This window comes from Bos indicus, chromosome 5, assembly GCF_029378745.1.
Source record: "Bos indicus isolate NIAB-ARS_2022 breed Sahiwal x Tharparkar chromosome 5, NIAB-ARS_B.indTharparkar_mat_pri_1.0, whole genome shotgun sequence".
Taxonomy (NCBI): Eukaryota; Metazoa; Chordata; class Mammalia; order Artiodactyla; family Bovidae; genus Bos; species Bos indicus.
Genome location: NC_091764.1, coordinates 62,053,586 through 62,077,138, shown reverse-complemented (window position 1 = coordinate 62,077,138; position 23,553 = coordinate 62,053,586). Strand labels below are relative to the sequence as shown.

At 38.6% G+C, this 23,553-nt stretch overlaps 1 protein-coding gene across 1 annotated transcript in view; it reads left to right on the top strand.

Annotated features, from left to right (window-relative positions):
• The first annotated feature begins 438 nt into the window (after nt 1-438).
• LOC109558496 (histone H2B type 1-K-like) overlaps nt 439-23,553 on the top strand; it is an 86,351-nt gene continuing 63,236 nt past the window's right edge. Inside the window, exon 1 of the mRNA XM_070788768.1 lies at nt 439-799. Coding sequence (XP_070644869.1) covers nt 439-799 — 361 coding nt within the window. The remainder of the gene's footprint in view (nt 800-23,553) is intronic.

Below are 23,553 nucleotides of genomic sequence, written 5' to 3'. Positions count from 1 at the left end.
GCTGTGCCAAAATAAACCTCAATGATACTGGGGACATTTAGTGTTTACTTCATATATACCTTTGAGGAAAATCTAATTTGTTGAAGGCAAAATCATCTCCTTCTGTAGAGTTGCCAAGATGATAAATATCTCGGCAGAAATGTTGATGACTCTTTATCAAGTTCTATAGTAAACCCAAGAAACAACTAGGATTTATCTTTCCTTTAATTTCAAAACACATAAGTCCAAAGAGCTCAGCAACCATAGAAGTTTTGACTTTATCCAGGGCTTTTGTCAGTGATAATAAGAAATAGTAGATGAGCCTCAAATGAAATGACCAAGAAAACATCCTTGAACCTTAACACCCAGTGGGTTTGGATTTCTGAAATAGTTGAAATCAATATAGTATAGTGGTTATTTCAAGATCTTTCTGTGTTGTTGGGTGTTGTCATTATAGACATGCCTGAACCGGCTAAGTCTGCTCCTGCCCCTAAAAAGGGCTCTAAAAAAGCTGTGACCAAGGCCCAGAAGAAGGACAGCAAGAAGCGCAAGTGCAGCCGCAAGGAGAGCTACTCTGTGTATGTGTACAAGGTGCTGAAGCAAGTCCATCCGGACACCGGCATCTCGTCCAAGGCCTTGGGAATCATGAACTCCTCCCTCAATGACATTTTCGAGCGCATCACTGGCAAGACATCGTGCCTGGTGCATTACAACAAGCGCTCGACTATCACATCCAGGGAGATCCAGACCACTGTGCGCTTGCTGCTACCTGGGGAGCTGGCCAAGCACGCCGAGTCCGAGGGCACTAAGGCTGTCACAAGTATACCAGCTCCAAGTAAATATAATATGCCTAGCCGCTGTTAACAGAGAAGGCAATGGCACCCCACTCCAGTACTCTTGCCTGGAAAATCCCATGGATGGAGGAGCCTGGTGGGCTGCAGTCCATGGGGTCGCTAAGAGTTGGACACGACTGACTGACTTCACTTTTACTTTTTTACTTTCACTTTTTATAGTGGTTATGAGCATATATTCTGGACTCAGCCAAATCTGGGTTGTGGTTCTGATTATCTCATTTAATAAGGGTATGATCTCAGAGAAGGCTGAGGCTTTTAAGTTTCTATTTCTCCTTATCTGTTAAATGGAAATGGCAACAATAATATCTGTATCATAGGGTTGTCATCAAGATTAAACATTAATAATAAAAATTTCTTAGTTCTGTGCCTGGCATACAGTAAGTGCTCAATAAAGGTTATCATCATCAATTTCATCTTCCAGGAGGACAAAGTGATCCTAAAGTGTAAATTCACACTCAGAGAAAAAAGATGCAGTCTTACAATATGCTCCCCATCTCTGGCTGCTGGACATGGCTCTGGAAAATGAGCTGGAATATGTCCAATATGAATCTCAAAGAAACAGGGAGAGGACTGCTTGGAGGTAGGTTCCCAAGCAAGGCCAGAGTTTGATATTGAAGTTCCTTGCAGTCATATTGAAGTATTATTACTCTATATTGCTTTGAAAAGAAATACCTGAGACCTGTGTCCTCAGAGTATATTTTAGGCTTTGTTGATTGGTCTAACCAAACTGCTCATTTTCTGATGAAATCATTGTTTGATCACTGTTAGACAAAAAGCTAAGAACAGACAGATGATCAGTTGGCCTGTGTACCAATGCCCTAGCTTGTTTCAATTTTCATAAACAAAGTAAAAAAAAATTCACTCTGGTTTTGAATTTAAATATCTGTGAATGAGTCATTGTAATTATAAAGGTTGATAAGAAATTATTACATTTGATGCCATCATACCAAAGAAAAAAAACTTTTAAAAGTATTTTATGCAGTGGAGGTTAGTGATAAATTGAAATGTTGAGTAAGAGATGAACAGATAAAAGTTGAACATGGGCTTTTCATGCTTACTACTATTTTTCTCTCTTTCAATTCAAAATTCATGTTTTTATTTTTTTAATATTTTATTTTGTGAACTTAAACAAGTTCAAGCTGCAAAAATGACATCTGTGTTTGTACAAGACAACAGACATAATTTGAATTTATTAATATAGAGCATTTTACACCTACAAGAGACTCAAATAACCAATGTAGTAAGCAGATGGGAAAATATAACAAATAGTCTGTCTTTTGATGACATTTATAACTTTTCCTTATTCAGCAATGGCAAGCTAAATAGGCAAATGGACTTTTTTTTATAGTTATAGTCTAGAAAAGCTTCTTAGAAGCTGCTTTTATCAGAAGCTCATTTTTAACATATGGGATTGAGTATCTAATCAAAGGATTGGCATTTTATGATGCAAAAGTTTTAAGCCACTTTAGGGGGAAAAAAACCCCTAATTTACAAGAGTGTTCAAATGTAAATAAAAGCCAAAAGTATTTTCTGAAATGGGGTACATTTTAGTGAAAGCACTTCAACCTAAGGCATTTTAATCTAAATTTTTCTTTCAGTTGTACTTGTTCTAAGAACAAAACCTAAATGGATTTGGTTTGAAGAAAGAAAATCAAGGAAAATTCAAATTTAAAAATCTTTAATTTTAGAAAATTTCAACAAAGAGAATGGATATATATTGTTCCCTGTCTTCATTTACTTTAAAAAAGCTTAAAAATTTTAAGAAGTCTGTGAAAATTAACATATAGAGGTCTTTAATTGGATAGAAGCCACAATTTACTGTAGGTGAGTGTTTTTGTTTTGTTTTCTTTTTTAACATGGATTGTAGAGTCTGCAAGAACTTGAAAGCTTTTTGTAAGATCTTTTGAAATATGACAGAATTTTTTTTCCAGGCTGGTTAGAATTGCTCAGGTGTGATTGCCTCCAAATTCATTTCCATCCTCTTCTTCCAGCTCAGTTTGCTGTTTGGCAAGATGTATTACATTTCTCTAAAAAAGTGATTTCAGCCATGTTTAGTTTGTTAACCCAGGAGGCCATTAGACTGGTGTGGCTGTTGCTAGGCTGTCTATGTAGCAGAGTAAAACTTAAGCCTGTAATTGCTTCAAGGCTATGAAATTGAAACCTAGAGACAACCAATCAGAGCCAGCTAGGCTTTAAACCATAGCCAATCAAATAATTTCCTTGCTTTGCTCCTGTACCTTCTCTACATAGGGTCTTATCCCTGGCCACTGTCTTCAGGGTACTCTAACCACTTCTGGGTTTGGTGTTGAGTCCAGTCGATTTTCACTCAAATAAACTCTAAAAAAATTTGATACCTTTCAGTTTATCTCTTAACAGTGCTTAGGGGAGTGCTAGTTAAAGGATAAATCCACTTAGTTTTTCTGTCCATGCAAGTCAGAGAGCAAAAGTTGGCTGTCCTGTTCATGTCTTTCAACTCCAGTTGAACTCTGTCACAACTGAAGGAAACATTGGGAAGTGGTTGCATTTCTGAATACTTCTCATTATACTTAAAAAAAAAAAAAAAGACTCTTTTTGATGCATCTCATAATAAGAGTTCTTTCATTGCTTGTGGCTTTATTTATTTATTTTTTTCCCTAGTTCACAGATAAACCTAGAGGGAAAACCATCAAACCAGAGACTAGGGAAATGCACATTGCTGACATGGTGCAGTAGATAGGATGACTCTATCAAAATAAAAGGGCGATCTGGATCCACACACCATTCTCATTTCATGTACTTGTCAATATAAAACTATTGTATGTAATTTTTCAAAATGTTGCTTAATTCAAAGTAGGACCTAGCATAAGCTTGTATGTAGGCTTCCTTTTTATGAAGGCTGCATGCAATCACTCAAGGTACAACTCAGATCCCCAAATTTTATCTAAGCAGATCCCAGCTGCTCTAAAAGTGATGGTACACTTCTTGACAACTGGGAGAATTCTTTCTTCTTATTCTTGTGTACAGGCATTATGGTTATTTCCTTTGGGAATATTTTTCTAGTGGAAATGTAAAAGAAGGCAAAATGGGTGGTAGAGAAGGGACTTTTTTTTTTTTATCAGAAAGTTATTAGGTAAAGCTGACCTTTTGGACAGGTAACCCAGGACAAGGATGCAAAGGGGGGAGGTGACAGAAGAGGGACTCAGAATCTAGCTAGAACCACTCTAAAAGTCATAAAGCCACAAAATGAATGGTCATTATAAAGATATAAAAGGCTCTTTATTATGCATATTATCTCTAACCAGATCTTACAAATTTATAAGCATTTCTTAGAACTAAGGGAGGTGGTGAAGGCTTTGGAGTCTGAGATAAGACTTTGTCATTTATTTGACAAGTCACTTAATCTCTTTGTGCTCAATTTCTTTTTGGGTAAAATAAAGATCATTGTAGTATCTATGCCTAGGGTGGTCGGGACAATTAAATGCCACAATGTACATAAATATTATGGTGTCCAAAACATAGTAAGAGCTTAAGAGACTTTAGCTATTATTCTACTGAAAAGTATTTAGCAAAGAAGAAATTGTAAATATGAACAAAAAGCAGAGTGACTATAATTATACACTTAATATATTTAGAATGTCAGGATAGTCTCTTTATAAAGGATGCTGTCTTTATAAAGACATTTAGTAAAAGTAAAAACACAAAGTTTACATAAGATCTTTAAATTTAGCATTATATTTATAGAAATCTATATCTTCATAACTTATATATGTATATAAATATAAATGCTAAGTTAACCAACTTTCATGTCACCTACTCCTTAGAATTTCAGGATTCTAACACTGATGGCTGGGGTGGAACTCAAACATTTGAAGGACTTTGCAGCAATCTTTGTCTCCAAACACTACTTTCTGGAAAATACCTCTAGTGGAAGGACTGATGATGAAGTCGAAGCTCAAGCTCCAATACTTTGGCCACCTGATTCAAAAAGACTCTGATACTGGGAAAGATTGAGGGCAGGAGGAGAAGAGGGCAACAGAGGACGAGATGGTTGGACGGTGTCACTGACACAATGGACATAAGTTTAAGCAAACTCTGGGGAGATAGTGAAGGCCAGGGAAGCCTGGAGTGGTGCAGTCCACAGGGTTGCAAAGAGCTGGACGTGACTTAGTGACTGAACAACAAAAGTGACCTGTAAGAAATAAGGCAGGAAGTTACAGCTTTCCCATAAATGCATAAAGGTTATTTTATTTGTTTTTGTCTCTTCTTGTTTGAAGGGTTAGGAAAAGCTGGAGTAAAGTGGTGGTGGGGGGCAGATAGGGAGAGAAATTTGAGAAAATGTGCTAAATAGGATACCATTATTTCATCACAGCAATTCTTTTGATGAAATCTAATTAAAAATTCTTCAATACACTTAATTAACTGATAGATTTCATTTTGAGTTTGGCTTCAACATCAACTAAAAATATATTGAATTGCAAGTCAGTTCCAAATTCCAATCAAGCTTTTTTAAGAATCTGAATCATTTCCTAATTTCTATGACAACCAGTTTATGCTTCTATCTCCTGTGAAGCTTAAAATGACACTGACCCAAATCAATGCCATAACAACAAAAGCTTAAGTTGTTTAGATTTATATAGTTTGCATGCTAAAGAAATATATCTTGCCTTAAATTTTTAAAAAAATAAGTTACAAACTGAGATCATCTGATTACGAAGACCTAAATTTCAGTGGGCAGATGTTTACATTTTATTGAGCTTATATTCAACCATTTTTTTCTTTGTTAACATAGTCCTTCCTTAACCTTGATGCTTTGCATGCCCCCACTTACTTTAACCCTCACATTCTTACTTTTAGCTGTGAATTGAATTCACTGAATAAAATAATATTTATTGAATATCCAGGCTCTTTAGAAGATTTGGAGATAACTAGATGAAAAAACAGAGACAGACCCTTCCCTCACAGGGCGCATAGCAGGCAGGTGAAGACTAATAGTGGAGGAATTACTGTGTAACAAAGTAAGGACTCTGGTAAGGAAAATAAAATGCTATGGCAAAGTGTCTTAGTTGCCCAGTCATGTCTGACTCTTTGAGACCCCATGGACTGTAGCCCATCAGTTTCCTCTGTCCATGAGATTCTCCAGGCAAGAATACTGGAGTAGGTCTCCATTCTCTTGCTATGGTAGTACCACTCAAATCCTGCTTCCTTGATGAGGTGGGATCAGATGCCTGTGTTGGAAAGCCCTTGTCCCCTTTCTTTGTAAACTTCACAGCATGAAGACACAAGTGGTCCTAGAGCTTCTTTCTTAGTGGTAATTGCTTTCAGGACTTCAGGCAGGGTGATGATGTTCCATGTGGATGTGGTGGTGGTGGGGTGGGTAGAGAGGATTGGATCTGTTACAGGAAACCATCCTTCTTTCTGAAATAATAATGGTTGCACATATCAAATAGCTTACCAAAAGAAGTGCCAACTTTTTTTTTTTTTTTTAACTCCTGCTTGTCAGCACTTCCTTAGACTCAACATCTGAACCAGAGAAAGCTGAGTTTGGCTCAGCCTTACACATCACCAGCAAAATCATCAATACTCTATAACACTTATATCTTATGAGAGGATCTGGAAAATATAGAAAGATGACTCTTCCTTTTTTTTTCTTTAATTCATTTTCAAAAATGTATAGGCAATTAGCTAACACAAATGAACCTGGAAATTTATCTAGGACTCTGTGAAAAGGTTACATTTAAATGTATAGATGCAATATTCAATAAGTAAATAATATAGCAGATATGGTATTGGATTAACAGAATGAAATCTAGAACTAGCTTGACTTCAACAGTCATTAATGGAACATTTGATGTCTTTTCACCTTAAACATAAGAGCTTACAAATTCAGAATTTCCTGGCCTCTCGTTTCTCCTGAGCTGTCTTCACCTCTTACTCTTTAGTCCTGTTGGAAGGATATGGATTTTCTGACCACAAATAGAGTCATCTCTCTCTCCCCACATGTCTCTGTCTATGGAAAATCAAAACAACCCAACTGAATGACAAGAACTTCCATGGTATATCTGGGAGAACACAAAGCCTAAAGTTCTGGCTCTCATTTTGACACTTAATGAATTCCTTGTCCCAGAGTAAGTTCTGTCATTTCCTTGAGCACCAGTTTGCTCACATGCACAGTTCAGTCTCATGATCTATGTATATATCTATTTTTCTTTTTTTTCCTGACAGGGCTTTCTGCCACCAAAACTCATTAGTCACATAATTTTTGCATGCTTTTATTTATTTTATGTATTTTTATTTATTTTATTTTAAACATTTTTATTTTGTTTATATAATATAAAACATAAAATATTACTATGTTTTATTTTAGTGAAGGTAAACTTATTTATTTGTTGTTTAGTCGCTAAGTCATGTCTGACCCTTTTGCGACCCCATGGACTATAGCCCACCAGGCTCCTCTAGCCATGGGGATTCTCCAGGCAAGAATACTGGAGTGGGTTGCCATTTCCTTCTCCAAAAACTTATTTATAAGGTTTATGTAAGATCACTTAGCAGATGCTCTCTCCAGTAGGGGTTACTGATTGTTCCACGATTCCTATTCTTGCCTCCTTCCAAGTTTTAGCAAAGCTTATGATCACTTGCATAAAGACAATATCTCCTAGTTTCCCTTGCAGGTCTTGTTGTGTGAATAAGTGCTGACCAGGGAGATTCATTCATTCATTCAATAAATAGTTACTGAGCACCTGCAGTGGTCTGGAGTCTAGAGATAGAGCAGAGAATAAAGTAAATTCCAATAATCCCTACCTTGGCCTCCCATGGAGTTTACTGTCTACTAGGAAGAAAGAGACAAGTTAAAAGACATTGTTTCCGGTCATGACAAGTGCTATGAAGAAAAATGAAGCAAGGTAGGAGGGTAGTAAGTGACAGATGAGGTGGGTGTTCCCTCACTGTCCATAAAGTTGAGCAGGAATTAGAGTCCTGAGGATGAAGCCTAGCCTGGAATTCAGGGGCTCTTGTGGTGACTGATATATATATATATACAGGGTAACAGGAGTGCTGAGATGATGACAGGGCAGAGAGTGGTGGTGAGACTGTGAGTGATTAGATGAGGGCAGCGTGATGTTCAGCTAGGAGTACACAGAGCTCCAGGATCCCCTCTTCATTCCTGCCAATAGTGATGTACAGATAGGGGCAGGAGAGAGTCATCTGAAGCATGTGATGCTTTCTCCTGACTCCTGCTACTAAAGACAGGAGGGCTAGGGGAAGGTGGGCATTCTTGCCTAAGAAAGACACAGAAATGTCAGGGGTGGCTTTCACAAGCTTGCCTTACATATCATCTGGTGGGTGCCCTATGTCCATTGTTCTTTCTTTTCATCCCTTCTTGTGCTTGCAACAGAGACCTGAGAGCAGGATTTCTAGCAGCCACTTTGTACTGTGAGGACAGGCCCATACTCAAGGGAGTGGAAGGAGCTTGGTTACTGAGGATTTTATTTATTTATTTTTGCCATGTGGCATGTGGTGTCTTAGTTCCTAAACTAGGGATTGAACCTGTGTACCCTGCAGTGAAAGCACAGAGGCCTAACCACTGGACCATCAGGAAAGTCCTGAGGACTTTTAGACAGCAGAGATACCATGCCAGCTCCTCATTTACTTGAGAGAGAAAAACCCCCTTCTTGTCACTATTATTTGAAGTTTTGCTGCTTTCAGCTACTTTCAAATATAGCATGCAGGTACAAAACCTACCATTTATACCTGCAATGTCTTATTTGGGGCTGTAATATAGTAGTTTGGACAAATAAGTGATTTTGGAGGCAGAACATCTGGGGTTGTGTCCTGATTCCATGATCACTCTAAGTCTTATTTTCCTTATTTATACTCAGCATTCCTGGCAGAATAAAGAGCACGAAGCAAAACCTAGAGGTGAGAGTGAGCATGTCCAGTTTGAAAAGCTGGAAGTTCAGTATGCATGGAGTGTAGCCACTCCAACACTTGACCAATAGTTGAGCTGACAGCTGTGAAAACATGAGCTGAACTTCTGACCAACAGCTCAAGCTCCATGGTGTGCCATGATGCCTCCATGGTTTGGCTCCTGCCTCCACTTCCAGCCTCATCTTTCACTGCTCTTCTTTACTCAGGCTACCACCTAGATGCAGGTTACCCTGACAGCTGCTTGCTGTCACTTGTGTTCACTCTGTATGTCTTTATAGTTTGTTGTTAGTCACTGAGTTTTGTCTAACTCTGAGAGCCCATGAACTGCAGGACACCAGGCTTCCCTGTCCTTCACTATCTCCTGGAGTTTGCTCAAATCCATGCCCATTGAGTTGGTGGCCCTATCTAACCATCTCATTCTCTGCCACCCTTTTCTTGTTTTGCCTTCAGTCTGTCCCAGCATCTTTAGAAAAATTGCGTCCCTGCTGAAACCCTGATTTCAAGGCTTCTAACTTTGAAGGCTGTGAGGAAACAAATTTCTGTTGTTTTAAGACAGCAAGTTTGTGACAGTTTGTTACAGAAGGCCCAGGAAACTAGACTTCTAGAATTACCCATTTTAAAAAAAGGGCTTAGAATCTGATTATTCATTTTTTGACTATCTCTCCCATGTAGAGTGAAGGTCCTCACAAAGACAAACATATCTTGGTTACCTATTACATCCTGTACCTACCCCAGCCCAGGACACATGATTTGAATTTATTAAATGGATGGGAGTATGGATAAATAAATCAGTACTAAAAATTTCCATGCCTCAACTACAAACTGTTAAGAAACAAAATTGGAGTTTCTGAAAGATGCTTGTTTATACGTGTTAGATTCTCTTCCCCTGCTGCAGGGTGGTCCTGTGCACTTTAGTTCTTGCTGGGTTTTGTTTAGCATTGTGCCAAATCGAAGGAAATTAGATGTTCATGCCCTTCCTTGTTTCCTGGGGTTTAACCTTCCTTTTGTGTAAGTCCTTTCTGGCTCTCACAGCAAGGCAGTGCCTTGTGCGCCCTAAAAGTGTTGCATTCAGCACCGCATGGGACCGAGATCTAGAGAGCTGCTCCGTACTTTTCCTTCCTTCCTTTCTCTCTCTCTCTCCTTCTTTTCTTTTTTTTAAAAGCTGAATGCAAATGTGCTAATGTTCAGTTTTGGCACTAATTCTGTGTGGAGATGGACATATATTGACTCTACTGTGTATTTTCAGTTGTGTGAGATTTTCACTGCCCGATGAAAGGGGCCTTGACCACACCCTGAGCCCCAGCTGCATAATCAGGTTTCATAATCAGGTTCCTCAACTGTCGACTCTAATCGGCTCAGGCTGACTCATCCAATGTGGTATTTGCTTTGCTTTGATGTTCTCTGGAACCTCATTTTCATCCATTTGAAAAGCCAGACTCAAAGATTAGGGGACAACTGAACTCATCTTATACGTAAAAGAAATAAATCATCGTTCGTCAGTGGGAAAGCAGTTCGTGGGCAGAGGGCAGTGAGGAAGCTCCGTGTTCTCCTGCTCTGCCTGTGGTCTGCCCTTTCACCATGGTCTCTGCTCCTACTGCCTCTCAGTCTTCCAGCTCATCTAGGAAACTCAGCTCTTTTTTGAGTAACCACTATGTGACTGGGCATTTGACTAGGTGCTGAGGACAGAGCCATGAATGAAACAGAGAAACAATTGCTTGTTTCACTAGGGCCTATATTATAGTAAATACAGGCATATCTCATTTTATTACGCTTTGGTATGTTGAGCTTCACAGATACTACATTTTTTTTTTTTTTTTTTTACAAATTGAATGTTTGTGGCAACTCTGTATTGAACAAGTCTATTGGCACCATTCTAATGTTAGTAAAACTTTACAGTAACTAATGAGACTTAATGCATAAAGGGAAGCAGTGGTAGTTTCACCCTTTGATTTCTTTAAAATTAAAAGAGAAAGGGAGATCTTACCTTCCATGTAACAGAGTAGAGAATACAGCCCACTGCATATAGGCACCAACAGGGGGATCAAATTAGAATTTTCCCCTTACACATTTTTATGGCATTTTTAAAAAACAGGTAGTTAACATGTATCTAAATAATTCATTTCTAAATTGAATATTCAAGTTTATATGTGCTTTCACAGACTTGTCATTTTTGGAGGACCTCTTATTAAGTGGGGGATTGACTGGTGCCTCAGATGGTAAAGAATCTGCCTGCAATGCAAGAGATAGATGCAAGGATTCAATCCCTTGATCAGGAAGATCCCCTGGAGAAGGGCATGGCAACCCACTCCAGTATTCTTGCCTGGAGAATTCTATGGACAGAAGAGCCTGACAGGCTACAGTCCATGGGGTTACAAAGAGTCAGACATGACTGAGCAACCAACACTTTACACTTATTAAGTATGGAAGTCACCCTTCCCTCAAGGCCTTACTGAGTAAGCAGGCAAGGCTCAATAATTTGTCTAAGACCAAACATGCAGAACCCAGACTAGATCTCAGGTCTTCTGAGTCTCTCATTTATCCCATATTTCTCCAATAAAGAACACTTGTGCTTTCTACAATCAAATGTTTATTCTTTTAAATATTGGGTAAAATCCAAAATTACTACTAGAATTGATTTTAAATGTGTCTGGTATTTATAGAGTGTATATAGAATAGAAATCTAGTGTTGTACACTAAAAAAAGAGAGAATTTAAAAAAAAAAAAAAATCCCTGTGAATGCACTGCTGCTGCTGCTGCTAAGTTACTTCAGTCGTGTCTGACTCTGTGTGACCCCATAGATGGCAGCCCACCAGGCTCCTCTGTCCATGGGATTCTCCAGGCAAGAACACTGGAGTGGGGTGCCATTGCCTTCTCCCTGTGAATGCACACTCCCAAGTTATTCTGGCCATGTATTCTAGAAGCATGATTGTAATTTAAAAGCCTTCATATATTACCATTAATACATAATGACTTTACAATAAGTTTTAATTAGGGCAGCATGGTGTAGGGAAAAGACATGGAACTCTTCCAGTTACTAACTGGGCAATCTCTGTGAAACTCTCTCTCTTATTTCAAGGTGAGTTAAGTTATTTTTTCCAAACATCCTTTCTAATTTTTTTTCTATACTACTTATCACTTTCTAGTGTACTATGTAATTTGCTTATTTATTATGTTTTTTCATCTGTATGCCTCAAGTAAAATTCAAACTCTATAAGAACAGTTATTTTCTGAGTGCTTATGCTAAGCACTGTTCACGGGAAACACTTGATCCGTATTCAGATTTCATAAACTGAGCAGCTGAAAAAATAGATTCAACACACACAAGTTATTCCAAATATACTCAAAAAATGTTTGTTGAATTTAATGAAAGAATAAGATTTCTTCTTCACTAAGAATTAGTCAGAAAACAACTTCACCCTTCAGGAGCTCCCTGGCACTGTGTGGAGAAATTGAGGTTTGGGGGGATTGGTGGTCTTTCCTATGGAGTCTGACCACAGGGCAGCAAGAGAGGGCCTGTCATGCTCATTGGTCTGAGAGATGATGGGGCTCGAGGATGAAGAGGGGAAAAATACAATTCCCCTGTATTCAAGAAAGATTGGTTCCAGAATCCGCCCCACAGATATCAGAACCCACAGACGCTCAAGTCCCTTAAGCATATGAAAAATATTTGAGCTGTAATTGGTTGAATTCGCAAATGCTGAATCCATGGATAATGAGAGCCAACTGCACTCACAAAAGATTGTGGGATAGGAGACAGGAAGCAGTTATAAGAGAGAAGTTGGGAGTCTGTTGGGAGTCAGTTGTCTAGAGTGGGAGAGGTTCCAAGCTGCTATAGTATGTGAGAAATTTAAGAGAGAAAGGAAAATTAAAAAGGAGATATTTTCAGACATAGAGCTCTAGTTGTTGTTCAGTCACTTAGTCCTGCGTGACTCTGTGACCCCATGGACTGCAGCATGCCAGGCTCCTCTGTTCTCCACTAGTTCTTGGGGTTTGCTCAGATTCATGTGCATTGAGTTGGTGATATTATCTAACCATCTCATTAGCTGCCACTCCTTCTCCTTTTGCCTTCAATCTTTCCTAGCATCAGGGTCTTTTCCAATGAATTCGTTCTTTGCATTAGGTGGTCTAGATTACAAGTTAAATCCATTTCATTTTCTTTGAAGACAGAAAAGATCAGAATTCCCATTTAAGTGATTTGGATTTTTTTTTTTTTCCATCTGTACATTGTAGAAAATAACTGCAGTGGGTGATGAGGGGATTAAATTACTCTTCCCTCAGAGATGACATGGTGGCAATCATGTCAAGCGAAACTCTGTTGAAAGTGACCAAAAAATGTTCAAGTTGGTTTAAGCAACTTAAAGGAGTATACTAGCTCACATAATCAAAGCCCCCAGAGGTAGAATTCAGCCTAGGTTAAATCAAGAGATGAAATCATCACAACATGGTTTTTCTTCTCTTTTTTCTATGTTTCTCCTCCATATTGGCTTCATTCACAGACTCTGGTCAGTGTCAAACTGGCTGCTGGCTTCTATAATCCTGCTGGAAAAAGTCTCTCTCTTCACTAACTTGCATCTCACTGGCTGGGATTGGGCCATTTACCTGTCCCTGAACCAATCACTGGTGGCCAAGCACAGATGATGCTCTGATTGGTTAGGCCTAAGTCACATGCCCAGTCCAGTCACTGGGGTAAATGTAGCACCACTGAAACTGAGGGAGAGAGGAGTGGTTCCCTAGAGGAAAATCAAGGACCCATACCACGATAAAGTCCTGGGTGACAAAACAACAGAAGTCCATCATGAGATCCAAGGAAGAGGGAGTCTGAAGAATAAAAGATGCATCATTAGTATGGGATGCTACTGAGAAGTTAAGTTAGGATAGGATTTTGACAATGGAAGTGTCGTTGCTGACTTTTGCCAAACACTGATGGAGGGTGGGGGCAGGTGTCAGGCAGCAGCAGGTGAAGATTTTAAGACTGAAAAAAAGAAAGTTGTCTTAGAGGTAGGGTAGCTAGTGTGCTCAGTTACCTGGCTATGAATAGGAAGAAAGATAAGGAAGGGTGGATAGTAGAAGATTTGCCATCAAGAGAGGGTCTGTTTATTTATTTAAGCCATGGAAGAATCCTGAACTTTTTATATGCTGATATATAAAGTCTTATGAACATTTAAGCATGAAGTGGAAAAAAGAGCTGTGGTGATGACAGACATGGTAGTATGATGGTTGATGTCCTCCCAAAGATGCCTCCCTTCTAATCCCCGGAACCAGGACTTTCTTGGCAGTCCAGTGGTTAAGACTTTTCTTTCCAATTAAGGGAGTTCGGATTGGATCCCTAATAGGGGAGCTAAGATACCACATGCCTCGCAGGGAAAAAACCAAAACAGAAAATAGAAACAATATTATAACAAATTCAATAGAGACTTTAAAAGTGGTCCATATTTAAAAAAAAAAAAAAAAGCCTTAACCCTTATAACCTGTGAATCTGTGAAAGAAAATGTGCAGATGTTATTAAATGAGAGATTTTGTGGAGGACAGATTACCCTGTATTATGCTGGTGAGTCTGATGTAGTCACAAGGGTCCTTGTGAGAGGGAGGGTAGAGGTCAGAGAAAAGAGAAGATGCTGCACAGCTGGCTTTGAGGATGAGGGAAAGGGACCATGAATCAAAGAACACAGGTGGCCTCTAGAAGCTGGAAAAAGCAAGGAAAGAGATTCTCCCTGAGAGCTTCCAAATGGAATGTAGACCTGTGGACCTATTTATAGGCTTCTGACCTCCAGAATTAATGAATTTACGTTGTGTTAAGCCACTAAACTTCTGATCATTTGTTTTAGCAGCCATAAGAAACTAACAGAAATAGAAGTGAATTTCTGACATTTACAAATACAGTGTTGGCATACACATTTAAAATATAATGGCCTCTATTCTCACCGAGAATCCAACATGTTTAGACAAGTTTCTGGGGACATAGAGGACAGACATATACACTTCATGGTCAGATATAAACATCTTATGTAACAGTATCCTCAAGCATATAACAGGCCTTGTGATCCACTAGGAAATTTGCAAGTTTTGTTCATTCTAATCTTCCACATTTAAATGAAATTCCAGTACTCTGCTAGGACATTACAGAACTGAGCAGACATTTGTATTTTTATACACGGACACTGTAAGAATAGTTAGATAATTTTTGAAGTCAAAAATAAAATCAACTTGATGAGGTAAGTAGGGCTCCCATATTTAAAATCATGTGTAAGATCATCACAGTTCAGGGAAAGAGGATTGATTTGATCTTTTCTTATTACTGGTAACCATAGAGGTATTTCTATTGTGAGAACATCCTTTCATGAAGCAGAAGCAAGACTGTCTCCTTGCCTCCTTTAATCTCAGAGCTTAGATGGTCCTGTATCATTTTCTTGTTTTGAGGGTCACTTTTCAACACAGGAGCACAGCTGTATGAGAGGCCTCTTTCTTCGGAAATACAAAAATAGCATACCTTCCTATTATATCTCAGTTTCATTATAAGACAATTTTAGGCTGACCCAGGCGGTATGATTCACTAATCGTCATGTGCAGTGGAGGTAGCCAGGCTAAGAGCTGCCCTCTCCTTCAACTGGAAAATTTACAGGCAAATGTTTATTTTATGAGGATGCTTCCTCTTCCCCATTGAGCTTATAGCTTGTAACTAATGCTGGCTGAATGGCAGCAGTAAGGCAATATCCAGAAACCACTTACATTTCCTGATTTTTATTATTTACTGTAGGTACATGTATTACATTATTTGCTTGCATTCACATTCACATTTCACCCACAAAGATAATTGCCCCATTGTAAATCCCTAAGCCACCAAATGGCCTTGTGTTTAAATTGTGTGCCCCTCCCTGCCCCAAAGAAAATTATGTAAAAGTGTTTACCTTTAGAGCCAGCAGACTCAGGAAGAGCCTGCAAAGACTCTCTGACAAGTATCTCAAATCCATATGAGAAACTGCTACACCACCGTTACGACTCCTATAACACATGTGATCTGTCGTGTTATTGTGGCTCTGTGTATTTACTGACTGGCTTCGCAGTTTTTGTTTAGAACTTATTCTCCCTTGAAACTTGTAATCTTGCAGTTTAAGGGTTGTGTTTATCCCCTGGAAGAAGACATGGCAACCCACCCCAGTACTCTTGCCTGCAGAATCCATGGGCAGAGCAGCCTGGCAGGCTATAGTCCATACAGTGCAAAGAGTTAGACATAATTGAATCAACTTAACACACATGCATACTGAAGACATTTTCCCCCCACCTCCCAATAATAATGACTGGTATTATCAGCAGTGCATAGCTTACTATGTGCCAAGATCTGTACACATGTCATGTTTTTGCCATCCTCACTGTGATACTGTGAATTGGATGTTATCAAACCCATTTTGCAGATGAGAAAATGGGGACTTTTAAAAGTGCAGCATCTTACATAAGGCCATAAAGCTAATCCTTAAAGTACAATTGTATATCAGTCAGGCAGAACTCTCCACCCTAACTCCATAGTGCCTTTCCCAGTGTTACTAGCACAGAATAAACAGTGAAAGGGTGGTTAACTTCCTGAAGTTCACTTATATGACTTCTAAAATAGGAATAAATGTTATATATGAAAAATAATAGAATGATGCAATGTTGAAGGGCTGAGTCCATTAGCATTTCCTTACCCTGCAATAATTTAGACAATTCAGAACTAAGGGTTGTCTTGTTAAAGGCCAATTCAATTCTTGGCCAAATTCATAATCTTGGCCAAGATGTAATGTCTTTTCTGGAGAAGAAGTTTGAAAAAAAGATGGGTAGGTGTAGGAGAGGCTCTGGGTTTGATACTCTGAGTTTGACTTCTTATTAAACTTCTTGAAGTGGGGATCCTTAGGTCCTTCTCCTTCAGCGAGGGATCAAGCTGAAAGGACAGCCGGGCTGGCCTCTTGGGATGTGGCCAATGCAGTTGTATAGGGCTCCACAATTAAATAGGACCCCCCTTTTGGCATTTAATTCTGTGTGGTTACCATCTTGAAATTCTCAATAATTTTATCCTTCAATGTGTGTTTTGTAAGTGAAGATTGATGACAAGTGGAGAAGGCAATGGCACCCCACTCCAGTACTCGTGCCTGGAAAATCCCATGGACGGAGGAGCCTGGTAGGCTGCAGTCCATGAGGTCACTAAGAGTTGGACACGACTGAGCGACTTCACTTTAACTTTTCACTTTCATGCATTGGAGAAGGAAATGGCAACCCACTCCAGTGTTCTTGCCTGGAGAATCCCAGGGACGGGGGAGCCTGGTGGGCTGCCGTCTATGGGGTCCAGCAGAGTCGGACACGACTGAAGCGACTTAGCAGCAGCAGCAGCAGCAGCAGCAAGCCCACTAGAGCATTTCAACAGAAGACATTTTTCTTAAGCAGAGTTGGCAAGCTATAGCCTTCAAGTTAAATTAGGTCACCACCTATTTCTTAAATAAAGTTTTATTAGGAACACAGCTGTGTCCATTTGTTTATGAGTTGTCCTTGGTTGCTTTTGTGGTTCTGTGTCATAAAATGTACCAGAGAGAGTTTGTCCCATAAATCCTAAGATATTTACTATCTGGCCATTTATAGAAAATATTTGCAAACTGCTGGTCTTATGAATAAGTGACCTAATGGCCCCATGATTTTAGTTGCCCCATGGCATTGGTAGGTTGCTGTGTTTGTCTCTCAGTCACGTCTGACTTCGTGATCCCTTGGACTGTAGCCCACCAGGCACCTCTGTCCATGGAATTCTCCAGGCAAGAATACTGGAGTGGGTAGCCATTTCCCTATCCAGGGAATCTTCCTGACTCAGGGATCAAACCCAGGTCTTATGCATTTGCAAGCAGATTCTTGACTGTCTGAGCCTGGCATGCAGGATCTTTGTTCCCAGACCAGGGATTAAACCAGTGTTCCCTGCATTGCCAGGTGGATTTTTAACCACTGGGCCACCTCAGAAGTCCCTGGATGAGACTTTTTAAAATAAATTGTGATATAATCTGGACAATATGATTTTAATACTTTCTCTTTCTCATTTTTACCATTACAGCAAGTTGGTTTGCTAAGAGATGCGAGATAATATCCAAGAAGATTCTTGCCATTGTGAAATTGATTATAATTATAATAGCAATTGTAATGCTAACAGTGAAAGTGATAACTGCTAGAATGTTCATTGGGTTCTATATAACCTATATGTTCAATATTATATGCACGGTATCTGGTTTAATTCTCATAGTGAAGTCGCTCAGTCGTGTCTGACTCTTCGTGACCGCATGGACTATTGCCCACCAGGCTCCTCCATCCATGGAATTTTCTAGACAAGAGTACTGGAGTGGGTTGCCATTTCCTTCTGCAGGGGATCTTCCCTACCCAGGGATCGAACCCGGGTCTCCCGCATTGCAGGCAGATGCTTTACGATCTGAGACAGCAAGGAATCCCATTCATAGGGTGTTAATTCTCATAGCATCCTATGAAATAGGAATTACCATTGATAAGAAAACTGAAGTTCAGAAAGATTAATGACTTGCCCAATATCGTTAGAGAAGTGAAACTCCTGTGAGTCCTGGAGTTATACATACCTCTCACCACCACCTCCCTCCCCACACGCATACACAATGGTGAGAAAAGCAGCATCTTTCATGCCCCTGCTTACAGAATCCTAGCTATAAGAATTATACCCTTCAGCAAAGACAACAAATGAGTCCTCTTTGAGGAAACAGAATCTCCCAAGAATAAAAATCTGTGGACTTTAACATTAGAGGATCACCAATACCACTCCCAATAACTTTACAGTGAAATCTACTAACTGTCAAACTAGCCCATGGCTTTTTAGTGCTTTATTTTCAAATACAAACAGATAGCCAATAATCCACAGATTTTTAGGAAGTTCTCTAATTACATAAAGAGATCAAAACAAAAAGGCAGCTTAAAAGGGGATGTAAAGGAAATAAAAACGTATAACAAAATTTAAAAATGAATAAGAAACAGCAAGTTATTGACTTAAATAAATAAAAGAAAAACAGGATGCTACTTTAAGAAATAGAAAATTTTGGACTTTAAAAATAAATTAGCACAACATTCTAAAAAATCAATAGAGTAATTGGAGATAAAGTTAAGAGATCTTCCAAAAAGAAAAGCAAAAATGATTTAAGGTTCAGGAGGTTTCCCAAGAATTAAAACAAAATACAAACTAGTTGGTAATATTTTTTGTCATGATGCTAGAAGGAGGGAAATGGAGGGAAATAGAGGGAAAGAAATTATGGAAGAAATAATGATGACAATTTCCCGGATTTGAAAAATGTACGTATAATCATGGAAAGAACCAACTGAGTGGGATAAAATATACTAGATGGCACAGTATCACAGAATTTCCCAACACACAGTGGAGATTACGAGGATCTAGAATGAGAATGATATTGGACTTCACACTAGCAACATAAAAGGCTAGAAAAAGTGGAGCAATGCTTTTACAATTCAAAGAGAAAATGTTTTCCAACCTGTGAGACATCAAAAAATGTATTTCATTTGCATCTTTTTCAGGAAGCTACCTGAGATGAATCCATAAAGATAAGAAATTAAATCAAGAATGAGGAAGCTATGGAATCCAGGTAAGAATTCAGCCAAGGGACAGGGGCAAATGGAATTCCCAGGGTGGTACTTGTACAGTAGGCCTTGGAAATCAGGTGGTCCAGAAAAGGAAGATGGAGGGGATTTTAAGGAGGAATGTTATTATAGTATTATTTATGTTAACTTAAATTGGAAACAACTCAAATATCCATCACCACAAAAGATAAAAAGTGGTACAATGTTGTAATAATATAGCAGTATAACAATTAAAAGGAATAGACTGTTGCTAGCTACATGCAACAATGTGGGTATATAGATTGGGTGAAAAAACAGAAATGAAAGAACACAATATCTAATTTCACAACCAGACAAAATTAATCTATGGTAATAGAGGTGAGAATAGTGGGTACTTCTAGGGGGATTTAACTGATAAGGACTTCAAGGGAGACTTCCTGTGGGCAGAAGTTAGGGGCTGATAATGTTCTGGTTTTGACCTGGATGGTGGTTACATAGATACATTTACTTTGCAAAAATTCATCATTATGATTTGTAAAGTTTTCTCTATATACATAATTCTTTCAATTAAAAGGTTTAGTTTGAAAAAGGAAGAACACAAAAGTATGTTTACAGAATAAGCACAACTTTAAAAAGTTATGACATTAAAATTCATGTAAAGATATATGGCAGAATGTTGATTTACCTCTTGGATGTACCATTATTAATTTTAAAAATAATTTTATTTATCTGTTTTTTGGCTGTGCTTGGTCTTCATTGCTACACCCTTTCCTCTAGTTGCAATGTGCCAGCTTCTCACTGTGGTGGCTTCTCTTGTTGCAGAGCACAGGCTCTAGGGCATGTGGGCTCAGGAGCTGCAGCTCCTGGGCTCTAGAGCACAGGTTCAGTAGTTGTGGTGCACAGGCTTAGCTGCTGCATGGCATACTTTTCTCAATTCTCTATAATGTGTGTGTATTAATCTGTTATGAGGGAAAAAGGAAACATAAAAAGAACAACATTGCTATAGCTTTTTCCTCTGCTTATCAGATAACAGCATGAGGGATGGGTGCCCCATACTCTGTTGGTAGAAATTATAAATTGACATATGTATGATTAATAAAATATGTCCATGATTATACCCGATCAATTTCACCCCTAAGAATTTATACAATGGCAATGGATGGACAATATATAAAGATCTTTATATATTTATGAAAGAATATTAACTTTGGCTGTTTTTAGTTAAAAGTTGAATGTCCATTAAATGGAGAAGGGCTCAATAAATTATGATATTACCCGGAATGGAATGCTATAGAGTCTTTAAAAATGGACCTATATTTATTAACATGGAATATTTACAGTTTGATCATATTTTAATAATTATAAATATATGGATATATGTGTACTGAGATAGAGCAATAATGTTATCTCTGGATGGTGAAACTATTATTTTTATATTTCACCATTCTTTTCAATATTTTGATTTCTCTTTTATAACTGTATTAGCCTACTTTATCTGCTAAAACAAAATAGTATAGCCTGGGAGGCTTAAACTGCGACCATTTATTTCTCACAGTTTTGGAGGCTGAGCAGTTCAAGATCAAAGTGCCAGCAGATTCAGTTCTTGGTGAGGGTCCCCTTTTTGACTTGCAGATGGCCGCCTTCTTACTGTGACCTCACATGGAAGAGAGACAGAGAGATACAGAGAGAATGAACTCTGGTCCCGCTTCCTCTTCTTTCAGAGGTAATAAGCCCATCATGGGGGCCCTCCTCATGACCTTATCTAAACCAAACTTCCTCCCAAAGGGCCCACTTTCACATACCAACACATTATAGGTTAGTGCTTCCATGTGAGAATTTTGAGGGACATAAACATTCAGTTCATAGCAAACAGCAAGCATAAATTTTATAATAACCATAAATGTCCAAGTTGTTTTCATTTTTGGAGGGAACAAAGTTAGCTAAGAAGGAGTGAAGCACCAGTTGCGCCAGAGAATGGCCATGTTTTATTTTATTCTTCTTTTCTACTTGAGTTGTTCTTGGTATTTGTTATGATTTTAAGATAAATTTATTCTATAGTAAGCATGTAGGAACAAAGAACTATCTTAAGGAGAACCTTGAATTTCGTACCTATTTTTACCGTTATCTAATACATTAACCTTGGAGAGAAGACACGTAGACGTAAGTCCTAGCTTGGGCACTCAGCTGTGTGATAATGTTAGACAAGTGGCCTAGTTCTCTGAGCCTGAGTTCTTTCAGTCTGTAAAATTTGGATAGTAGTTTTTCTAACCAGTTGAGAAAATGTAAGGAGTATGTGGTCAGGCTTTGTCAGTCTTATTCACTCTGAATCTGCCTCCTACCCTCCCAATCTAGAACAGTCCCTGACCCAGAATAGCTCGGTAAAGGTAAATACTTGCTAAGTGAATGAATGAGTGAGTGCAATTGTGTTGTAAACTGTAAAGTGCAAAAATGTAGGTGCTGATTACATAGTCATTAAATGTGATCACTCAGATCTGTATTTATTATCATGGAACCAGTTTGGGTTACAGATAGCATGTATAGGGTGCTTACTAACGTTTCCTTTTACTTTGTAGAAAATATTACAATATTCAAAGTTACACTTGAAGTACTGGGTGGGGGGTGGGCGGTTCTGGGGATTTATGGGATGTGTATTAGTAAAGCTATGATCTTATAAAAATGGAAGGTTTGCACATATTTAAAATCAAGTTTTCTGCTGGGTTTTGTGACTATATAAATGGAAACGCAATATTTTCTTCCAAAAATGACTCATCCACAAAAATAGTGGTATGGTGGATATAAAATAATTCTATGGATAGCAGTGAATCTTTGTGGAATAAGATCCTAATCTTTTTATGAAAACACGGGGCATGCTTCTAGATGCTGATTAGCTTTATGCAGAAACTACAGAGAATGGTAAGTATTCTAGTCATCTATTCTAATTAAAATTTAAATTGAAATCTGGGTTCTAATGAAGAGAAGCTTAGTGCTGGTCCTGTGGGAACTCTTCAGAGGGTAAGAGGAAAACGGCACAAAGGCATAAAAAGATTTCACACAGCCACTTCTTCCTATGTGTTTTATTTGAGTATACAATTCATATTTTATATAGGAGCATGTCTTTCCTTGATGGAAACCAAACTGTCCTTCTGACAGGGACATTCTTAAAATTGGGTCATATCCCAATAGTGCTGACCCAACTATGTCATTGTGGACACACTGGCATTATCCCTATGACACCCTGTCTCAGGGAAGTTAGGTGACAGCTCAACTCCCCCTGCGAATTGGATTCATTATTACCAATTTTCAGTGTATGATCAGGCAGACGGGGCTCAATGTCAAAGGTTACTGATGTGTTGGGGGAAAAGTTGCATTGCAAAAGGGATAATAAAGGACGAGTAAAACTTAAAACTATATACAAATCTTATTGGGCGACTTTAAAAATTAAGTCTGGATGCCAAATAATTTCACAACGTCCCTTGAAGAGCTGTTTGTTAGATACCACACACAAGCACAAGCCCAGAGAACGCATTCAAAGGGATGACATATTCAAAACACTGACAAGAAGCAAATGTATAAAATAAAGACATTTCAAAGGAAAGATGTCAAAATGGTGACTTCTTACCAAATGCATTATTGTCATAGACATAAGGTAAATATATGAAATGGAAAAATGAAAAAATCCTTTATAGTATTTTTAAAGGCATGTTCGCACCACTTCAAAAAGATGTGATTTCAACAAGACATTTGAATAGAAATTCAACTATTTTTTTAAGCCTTGGACTGCATTTGTTGCTAAAACATGACACACTAATTGTGTCATTCCTCTGTCTTATAGACTGTTTCCTGCTATATTTCTCCACGTTTATTTTCTTAGGTTAATTGGGGAAGTGAAATTAACTCTCTATTCAGGATTCTTTCTCAGTCAAGAACAAAGGCATTTCAGCCTACAGGAAAATATCTAAAGGCAGAAGCGGTTCTAGAAAGGTAACAAACACCGCGTTAAGGCATCTTTCCTTGACTGTGAGCATTCCGCAGATGAAAGTTAGCAACTGTCTGTTGGACACTGTGAGTGGCAGGTAGCATGCCAGAGAGAGAGCGCTCACAGCTAATCTATTGTGAACACTATGCAACATCTCCTCCTGAACCTCCCGTGGTTACTATGCAGAGAGGGGGCTGGGAGAGGAACATCTCCCCAGCAACACTTATAGGAAGAGCACGCTGGAAAAAG